Source organism: Octodon degus, unplaced genomic scaffold (genome assembly GCF_000260255.1).
Source record: "Octodon degus isolate 3935 unplaced genomic scaffold, OctDeg1.0 scaffold00010, whole genome shotgun sequence".
NCBI lineage: Eukaryota > Metazoa > Chordata > Mammalia > Rodentia > Octodontidae > Octodon > Octodon degus.
In genome coordinates, this window is record NW_004524586.1 from 16228162 (window position 1) to 16238500 (window position 10339).

The following is a 10339-nucleotide window of genomic DNA, read 5'->3' on the forward strand; positions in this document are numbered from 1 at the left end:
AAGCACCCCATCTCCATTTCCCTCTTCTATACCAGGCAGCACAAGACTGTCACCGGAAGCCAAGCAAATGCTGATGCCCCAGGTGAAATTTCTCACCTCCAAGATCATAAGCCAAAATGAGCCTCTTTTCTTTATAAAGTACACAGGCCAAGGTGCTTTGTTATAGCAATACAGAGAGAAATGGGCTAAGATACAGAGAGAAAAGGATAGCACTTTTAAAAGACTTGGAGACAGCAAAGAGGATGAAGGACACCCCAGGCCCAGTTTAGTGCCTTTTGACCTGGCCATACCTTAGGTGAGTGATGGAAGGCAAGCAAATAAGAGGGAGAGAAGAGCAGCGAGAGACAAGGAGGAACCTAATACGCAGAGTAAGGCATTTTGGTTTTCATGGGAAAGATGGTATTTTCTTGGGGAGGTGAAAGTGGACAGGACCACATGGGGTCAACAGCAGTAAACCTTGTTAGACCCAGGGCTGACCTGTCTGCACCAAGCCTTACCATCCCCACCGGACACATCACTCCCATGGCATGTGGGACACTTAATTAGTTTTGCCAACATGAAGCTGGCACAGAGTTACTGCTTATGAAATCTGTCTCCCTAGGTCCCCTTCTAATTCCTAAAGTGAATTTGTTTTGAATAATTTAAGCCTCTTGAAAAAATAATTAGCACAAACACAAATTAAATTGATCACATTTCCTGTTATGATCTGTAATATAGAATCATAGCTCCTGATTAGGTCACATTGCAAAATGGGGCTTGTCACAGCACATTTTTAGCTTCTGTAAAAAGTCAAGCCTGCAGTTTAACTTAACACTCAAGGCATTCTGGACCTCGGTGCTTGGTGAAATGGAGATGTTTTGATATGGTCAGACTTTTTAACAGTATTTTTTCAAAAAGGAAAATAATCTAGGTACTCATGGGGGAGAAAGGGTGTGTGTGTGTGTGTGTGTGTGTGCGTGCACACGCATGATGTGTACATAGTTCAGATACAGGGCTGCATTTTTGTCACTGAACCTCTACCTTCCTGCCCTGAACATTCTAAAAGGGTCCCTTAAGCTCAGCCGTGAACCTTCCTTCCTCTTCTCTTCAGGAACGAAGTCCTGAAGACAGATATGCCTTGGCCACGCTGTCCTACAAGAGCACAGACAGTAGCATGCATACTGAAATCATCAAGTTGGCTGCTAATCAAGTCAGCTCTTCTCTACTGTACTCGTATTTCCTGAGCCCCAATAATGTAATGGGCCTGGGGACGGTGGGAGGGAGGAGTGACGGCCAGACTTAGCATTCTGAGGCTAACTGTCCCGCCTTTTGAGTCCTCGGCATCAAGGATGTGTGAAGGTTGAGCTAGCTATGTTTTCTTCTTACACACTTTGATTTCTAGAGGTGTTTATTTTGTAGCTCACTGGAAAATCTTGTACTAGATTTGGGTTTGATCTAATCAGCTCTCTGTGTGGGATGGCCCATTCTTTTATGTGAGTCATGGGTACTTCTGGGAATGCTGTGGAATGGGTAACCTACCTGTCCCTTGATCTCTATCCCCAGGAGGACAGAACACTAAATAGGAGAGATAAATGGGCAGGTCTTCTGATAGGAGAAATTTCTACAGCTGAGAGCCACAATGCTGCAGACCACACAGAGGTGAGGAGCTGCCTGGTGGTACAGGATGCCCACTCATGACCATGGCTGGATTCATGACTCCATGGAGACAGTCTTAAGACTATAACACAACAAAGTTAAACGAGTGCAGAATGCTCCACACACAAATCCAGCATGTGGCTCTAATGGCTCCAACTCATGGGATCAATGCCCATAGTCCTTCCTCTCCCAGTCATGAAGTGTCCTCTCCCAGGAGGCAGGCTGAGTGCTCTCAGCCCATCTCCCAGCTGCCAAAGAGCTGGTCACCTCCCACTTTCACTCCACTCCACTCCTTACTTTCACTTCTCTACTTGTCCCACTAAACCATAAATGTCTTCATCATGAAATTTACTTTTTCTGTCTCTGTCCTTAGTGCCAAGACTACACCTGACCACACAGTACGCTGGCCAGCTCTGGAAAGGCAGATACCAGCTGGTTTGTTTAGTTTTCTTTGGCTTTGAAGCTTCCGAATCCACATCACCATCTGGGAAGTGAACATTTCTCTGTAGGCCAAGGAGGGGCACTGCACGGTTAGTACATCTGCTGACACCACTTTGGCTCAGGCTGTTGGCGCAGCAGGAGGAGGAGGGCCCACCGCAGAGCCCCCTTCCCTGGCTGGAGAGTGCTGCATGTCACAGGGGCTCACCAGCTCTTGGAGAAAGGTTTCCAGCTATAATGCTCCTCTTTTTTCCCACAGGCACCTCTACAGGTAGGAAGTGCAGGTGCCTGGCAACAAATGGGATGAGGAGTCAGCTGACGCTAAACCGGAATCTTGGTGTCGCCCCTTGGTAGGCAGAGCCTGTGCGGGCCATGACCCGCAGCTCAGGCTGAGCTTTCCCTCTGTGGGATGTGTACAAGGATCTGTAGCTCTCACCACCCCACGTGGGCCACACTGTGTGGTGTTTGGTGTGTACTGAATGCTGAGCGTCTCTATGACAGCAATTTCCCACACAAGAGCACAGCTGCAAGGACAGTGAGAATCATTTTCATCCTGGGCTTGAGGACATGTGAATGTGCAGAAGCAAAAGCTCCATGTTGGGTCAGTCTGTAGAAAGTTCAGCCTGGAAAAGCCCAGTTCTGGATGCTATGGGTCATGGTAAGGGAAAAGCCCTGGGTAGGCTCTGAGGAAGTGCACTGCGCTAGCTGTCTACATACTCAGCCTGCACTACACTCAGCTTGGCTGGCGCACTGCTATCTTCTGTACAACATCCATTGCCTACGTGGTGGCTCTCAGAACGCAGCTGCCCAGCTCGTGGGAGGGGTGTGAAGGGAAGCTGGCCAGTGAAAGCTGAAATGCCATGAGACAGGTACAGAGCAAATGCCTGCAGGTCTCAAGAGGACCACACGTGAAAACCTTGGGCTCCGAGCTGCTCTGGCCAATGATGTGAGCAACCTGAAGTTCACCACGTTCACTTGGAAAATACAGATGATAAGAAGTATTCATGAGTAGCTTTGCTTTTTATTGTATACACATGCAAAAAGCTTAGAAGATTAAAGGCACACAGTATAAGCGCATCATATTGCTTACTAAAATACATCTGACTCTCCTAAGCCAATGTGCTTTCCATTCGCCCTGCCGGGAAAATAAACACTCAAAAAAAAAAAAAAAAAAAAAAAAAAAGAAGAAGGCTGAACAACTGCCATCTTCTACAGCTGCCTCCCTAACCTTGGAATGGCAGGGACTCACCAGAGCCCTGGCGCAGCTAGGATACTGCAGGGCAGCTAAAAATACAATGACCTGGCAAGGATGGCGCCAGCTCAGAACTCTTAACAATAGTATCCATGAAAGGGACACTCAGGGCCTGGGAGATAGCTCAGCAGCATGAGCGCTAGCCGGGCAAGCACACGGTCCTAAATTCAATCCTTGTTACTGAAGGTGAGGGGAACACTCACAGCAAGGGAAAACTGGTGAAACTGAGGCAAAAATAGAAGAGCTTTGGCCTCAGAACACCCACATGTGGGTAGGAAACTTGAAAACAACTCTTTTCCTTGATAATGGAGCAGGAGCAGGCTAAGATGCAAACTGAGCAGACAGAGCCCCCGGCGCAGGGCAAGGGCCTTGGCCTTCCTGCAGTTGCAGTGATGTTTGCCTGCATCATCAACACAGGGAGGAACCCACTGGGTTCCCTTAAGTTTCCTACCTGAAAGAAGACAGGGGTTGTTTGCTGCCAACAAAGAAACCACTAATAACTCAAAGGCCACTGGGAGCGGTTGCGCGATCCCAATGGTGCCAGTGGCTTTCATCAGGTGCCTCTTCTCAGGGAGCAAAACTGGAGAATTAAGCAATAAAGTTAACCACACGTGGAGTGACACCAGAGTAGCGCACAGGGAAAGTCACTGTCTCCAAAACCTCAAAGTTTTGCCTTGTGCTAATCGTATTGGCTTGAACTAACATTGAACCTACCAGGGTGAATCCTGCGATTTTAGACCATGGGCTAGAAAAGGCAATGCCCAATTCCTGATTCTAGTACACCCTTCCATTACACTGTGATTACATCTCAGTCTGCATATCATTGGCTTAGAGATGAGATGAAAATCATGTTCATACAGTTGAGGGCTCCTGCAGTTTTAGAGCTGGACGAGGACTTACTTGTTCAGGATTTTGGCTCTCTTGGCACTTGAAAAATTCTCCAGTTGCAAGGACTCTTGAGTGAGGAAAGCAACAGCCAGGTGAAAGTAGTTGTTCCATAGCTGAAAACCAAGAAACAAGATGCACAGTTGTTTTACAGCTTAATACATGATTCAAAAGGGCTCTGGGGCATTTATCATCCGTTTGACATAGTTCTGAAAAAAAAAAAAATCTTTTTCAAACCCAAAGAACTGCTAACCAATCCCTTCAGTATGGTTTAGGGGTAGGTAAGCACAGGACTCCGTGGTACATGTATGCAAATCCTGGCTATGCAGTCCACAAGCACAATTAATCTAAGCCCTCTCAGTGCCTCAGATTCCTTAATGAGAAGACCAGAGTTTCAATAGCACCTTAGAGGCTTTCTGGAAGGATCAAAGCAATACATATTCATATACATAGGCATGCACAGGTGTCGTGTACCATATGGACTATGAGTGGTAAGACAGAATGTCATTTAAAAGACATTGATGTCAGCTTTCTCATTCACTAACCAGGGATGATAATCAAATGAGACAGCTGCAACAAGTTATATAAAAGTAAGGTGATGACATTACTGGATCTATATTTATTTACCTGCGAGGGACATGAAAATTTAAGAGTGTCCACAAGACACAGGGGTGTGCTGGGCTCCGTTTATCCAACCCAATTAGAAACTGGCCCTTTCTACTGCAACACAAAAGCAACTTTGATCCTTCTGGGACTACTCAGAATGTGCTGTAGCCTCATCCTGCACAGCAGACTGAGCTTTGCCGCCAACTACAGATAACAGGCGAAGCTGGCCAGGTCCCCGAACCTCACAGAGCATATTCCATCACTGCCCAGAAAGGTACTTTCTCTTTTGGTCTTTTCTTTGTAAATAGGTGAATCCAGTCCAAACAATGCAAGTGGTCCTTTGGCTTTTCATTTTGGAACTAACTCTTTTCATGTACGTCTTTATCACCAACACACTGGCAATCACTGGCCAGTGTCAGCTGCACTTTGAGAATCACAGGGTCACAAATAGGGTGACACCCATGGCTTTATGGTGCCAGAACGTGTTTTAATTTATACATGTTGTCTGTAAGCACACCACCAGCAACAACACACAAGTGTTTAAATAACTCCTGAGAGTCACTAACTCCTTAGTCCTTCTTTTCATGTATAGGACCAGGATTATCAGAGCCAGAAGCGCTCGCGGTGTGACCATGACTCTTGCCAACCTGTCCTCAAACAACAGGAGACAACATAAGATTCTTACAATAGTATAAGGTCTCCCCCAGGATTCATGGATAAGCGCAGTAGAATTCAGTTAAATACAAGCAACATGCTTTCAAAAAACAAACCCAATTACTTGATTTTAAACTTGTTATGAAAGAGAAAGCACACAAAACTGGCCAGGCTAATTCTGTAGTACAACCTGAACAGAAATACTGACACTCCCCACTGGCACAAAGCTGTACCCTTGGTCACTATAGTGGTAACACAGAAATTGGACAGACACATGTGTATTGCAATGATGCCAAGGATGGCGCTTCAGGTCACTGGGAAAGAAGAACCTACAGATGCAACTTGTGAGAAAAAGCTTCTTCTCAGAGAACAATCCTACCCGGGAAACAAATATCCTGTTAGCACCCGGATGATTCCTTTTTATTTCCAAACTTCAGTAAAACATTCTAAGTAATAATAATGACAAATAAAAACATTATTAGCAGGTATTCCTCCAGAGTACAATGAAGCAAGAGGCACATCTCCCCAATGCACGAGGCATACAAATCAAGCCAGGCAAAAATCAATCCTTATGGAGACGCCACACACATGCACACATGCGTGCACGCACGAGCACACACACACACATACATACTTTGCACTCACTGACAAGGCATTTCTGAAACTGATGATCCACCTCATGATGTTTTTGGGTCTAGGCACATTATAAGTAGCACAAAGCCTGTGGAGTTATCAGGGGAAAACAGTTCCAAAAGCAAGCTGAGCTCAGTGAAGCAAGCCAACTTCTCCAATGACCCTTCCGCTCTATGCCTTAGGACTGAGACAAGCGTGGCAGCTCCATACACTGGGTCAAGTAGCCTCCCTGCTTGGAGAGTCCCTCCTTGTCACTCTGATTCAGTCATTTCTCTCAGAAATAGCTCCATCTCCTAACTTGCTAAATTGAGCAAACACCCCATAGGCATAATTCCCTCCTTGGTTCCAACAATACATATTGTAAATTCCATTTCTGCACCTCAGATGGGAGGCCAATTAAGTTTGAAGATTAGAAATAAACTACTTGTGCTCACTGGCCGTTTGTTTTCATCATGATGCCCCCACAAAAGATGTGTCTGCCTCTTGTCTTACCTGCAGCTCAAAATTGGCCTGATCCAAAAATTTCTTGTTCAGCATATCTGCATACTGATTAATCGCTCTCAGGAAGACTCTGAAAGATCAAGAGAAAATAACATAATTATACATTAGGCTCTGGCACCTTTGTGAGCTTGGCATTTCAATGAGCTACAACCCTAGATTGTCTGGGGTTTATAGATCAAGTGAAGTCTCCTGTCCTGTGTGAAATTGGGAGGTTTTGCTTATGAGAAACTCATAGAATTAGAGCACATATTCTCCAAACTAATCATGGAAATCAGCACAAGCAAAATGAAGAAAACAGACCAAAATAATATCTCCTGAAAGTAACATTTGCATAGTATCACTAAAAAGAAAAAAGAAAATCTCATTAAAAAAGAGAAAGAAAATGTACAAATACAATCCTGCCCTAAAGTTGAAATGTCTTAATGCTACATGATTAAATTATCTTTGTTTAGCTGTTGAAGTTATGAATTTGAAAACACCCTTAACATATAAGGTTTGTAGTCTTGGGATGTTTTGGTTCAGTATTACTATATTTAGAATTATCGCTTAATTTATATCATTTGACCCATGCTCCATATGTTAATTTTGATCACACTGTACTTGTTAAAAGAAAATTAAAAAGTTTTAGCTGATACAAAAGTGATCTGAACACAATTTTAGCAGGGATTTTAATTATTTTATTCATTGGTATTATACAATTTTAATAACCTTCCTCAATTCCTTGGTATTACTTTTCCATGAGGAAATATATAATTTGGGCTGTCCCAAAATGGCTCCAGAGTACTATCTCAAGCTGGTTCACTTAGATTTGTTTTATAACTTTTGAAAGTGTGGACAATCATAAAGAGCTGTCCAGCCCCTTCGCTGTAAATTGGTCTCTCCTTTGTACAAGGCAAGCATGCAAGAGGAATTAGCATTAGGTCACAGACAATAAACTTAATTACACTTCCCTCCTAAGACAGCAGGAAGCAGCCTGGAGTACAAGGAGAATCTAGGTTACTTCATGGTAACTTCTGCTATCTGACAACATGATCTCTTTAGCTAAGCACACCCAGAGAAGTTGGCGTATCCTGCCATCCTGGAGCTGCTAAAGGCTAGTGACTCTGGGAGAGGGAAGGAAGGGATGTGCTGCCTGGGGCCACAGAGAGGACTCCATCAGCACTGGCCTCGGGCATCTCCCACCAACGCCTACTGTCACTGTGGTTTCTCTCACACTTTGTCTGCACACACCTCTAAGAAAAGGGACCTACAGACTTCATCGGGAAGCCCACCAGCAGGAGGCAGGATCCACCCAGGTGGGCCACAGAGCCCAAGCTACAATTTGCCATCTCAGCTACAGAAGTTGCAGAGCTCTTTCCTGCAGACCTTAAAATACAATCATCATGGAGGAATTAGTGTTTTTAAGTAACTCCTAATGGAGGGCCATGGAGATCACTGTTTTATCCATTAACTAGCAGCCAAGATTGGGCAGCAGCATTCATCAGCCACAGGACTGCTAGGTTTCGCAAATATAGGTCACTCAATTAAGTCTGAAAAATAGCTCTGGTTGAACTTTGTAATTGTTTTTTTTTTAAAAAAACTATATTTAGTACAGGGTCTACAGGGTCTCACTATACAGATCAGACTCCTAGTGATCCTCCTGATTTCAGCCTCTCAAGCACTGGGATTATAGGCATGTCCGCCACCACATCCAGTCTCATTTGCTGTCTCAGTGAGCTCCGCCCCCAGGGAGTTGGGGGACAGGGCCAGCACAGCACTCAGGGGATCAAATCCCAGTCCCTGAGTCTGCCTAAACAGGCACTTTAATCTGTTAAGCTATTTGGCCAGCCCCGCAATTGACTTAAAAAAATAAAAATAAAAATAAAGGACATATGACAGTTGGCATTCTGACCATAAGACCCAGGATGTAAGACTCCAGATGCAATTCAGGACATGCCCTATGTTCTACCAGGCCACGCTGAACCTTTTAAAGAAAGGACATGAGGTCAAAGAGAAGACAGTCTCCTTTTCTCCCCAGGCAACTGCATGCAGAGAGCCCCTGGGATGTGCACTGTACCGCCTGCCCCACCCGCCAGGAGAGCGCAGCAACTTACTGCTAGGGCAGGGTGGGCGCCCACGAGACTCAAGCACACTGAGCTCGTGGCCTGGACAATTTTTAATTTTTTTCCTTGAGCTTTAGAACTTGGCTGCTTACAAGAGTACCCAAGGGTCCTTCTGAGCTCAAAGAAGACAGTTTCTAGACTTCTATGACAATAATGACAACTTTACTAGAATATGCGTTATTATTACACAGTAATTATTTTGCCTCAAGATAGCACCCAAACAGTTGCAATATGCTACTTCTAATTAAGCTCTGGAGCAATTTCAGCTAGTTAAATAAAGATATTTCTCAAAATGACTTTTTCAAAAACATGTCATGCTGGAATAATATGAAGGCTGAACAAAAAACTTTTTAATGAACTGTCAACCGAGAAAGAGCAGTGCCGAGAGATAGATTCTATAATTTAGATTCTCTATAAATTTTTTAAAAAGCCAGGACAAAAAACAAATAACACAGAATGCAAGTTGCATGTAGAAAACTAAAGGAAAGATCAAATAAAAACCATAATCAATGCAGTAAACAAAGATCAGACGGAGCTCAGGCTCGATGTGTTAGAGTGGCATCACTTGCATAAAACCATCCACGCAACACATAAATAATATCCTACCGTTTACACTTGATGGGATTAAAAACCTCGATATTCCCCCCAGTCCACTTGAAGATAAATCAATTAGCTAACTAGGCAAAAAGAAATATAAACAGAGACTAACTTTTAGATAAGAATATCTATTATTTGATATAATTCAGAAGTTATTTCTAATAAGTGTCAAACCAGAGAACATAAAAGAATCATATTAGAAGCGTCTGCATCACAATTTCCTTTCAGAAGCAGAGGAATACAAAAAGGACCAGAAGCCAAGTCACGCAATTGGATGAAAGACAGGATATCATACTAGACCTAAATTAAGAGATCCTGCTGAGCTCCACACAGCAAGATCGCAATCAGTGTTCATGCAGGCAATTGGAAGGATGGTGGGGTGTGAATGGGCTTCCCTCTGCATTCCTGATAGCTTATCTGAGCTGGGCAATGGTGGAGTTGGCTGAGAGTTAGGAAAGCCCTCCAGACTGTGTACAAATGGTAGGGATCTCAAAGGCAGTAGTCATGCTGTTTTCCAAGTGCCCTCAATGCCCACTCAGCACCTGGAAAAAGGTACATGCTTACTAGGTAACTGTCACAGGAACAAATGAAGGATGAACGGATGGATGGATGGATGGATTTGCCTGAAGATCGGGTTCAACCCCAGCTAGAGGGCACAGGGATGTCAGAGTATCTAGAAGCCTCTTGCTCTCTGGGAACCTCTGCAGTTTATAAGGATTTTCTATGGTGGGTTCAGCTCTTTTTAGATTCTTGTTAGAGAACTTTCCAAGCTTTTGTATCTGTGGCTGAGCATTGTTCCTTCTCTCTCCTGACCTCCAGAGCTCATTCCTTCCTTCTCTTTCTCTTCTTAGGTGCTTGTTCCTTGAAGGCAAGAATCATCTTTTAAATATAAGAGTGTCCCAGTGCACCTAAAATATGCCACTGTGCATATTCTGAAATGCTGTGCGCAAAGAAACCTTTAGTTGATAAGTTTTATTCACAGATCTAAGACAGGGTGTGTGTCCAGGACTTCCTACCAGCAAAACAAACCAAAAAC

At 44.1% G+C, this 10339-nt stretch overlaps 1 protein-coding gene across 2 annotated transcripts in view; it reads right to left on the reverse strand.

The window, feature by feature from the left end:
* Dock1 (dedicator of cytokinesis 1) overlaps positions 1 to 10339 on the reverse strand; it is a 542363-nt gene that overhangs the window by 106292 nt on the left and 425732 nt on the right. For both annotated transcript variants that reach the window (XM_004625582.2, XM_012513454.2), the window contains exons 30-31: positions 6596 to 6674; positions 4226 to 4326 (exon numbers count right to left, since the gene is read on the reverse strand). In XM_004625582.2, coding sequence (XP_004625639.1) covers positions 4226 to 4326; positions 6596 to 6674 — 180 coding nt within the window. The remainder of the gene's footprint in view (positions 1 to 4225; positions 4327 to 6595; positions 6675 to 10339) is intronic.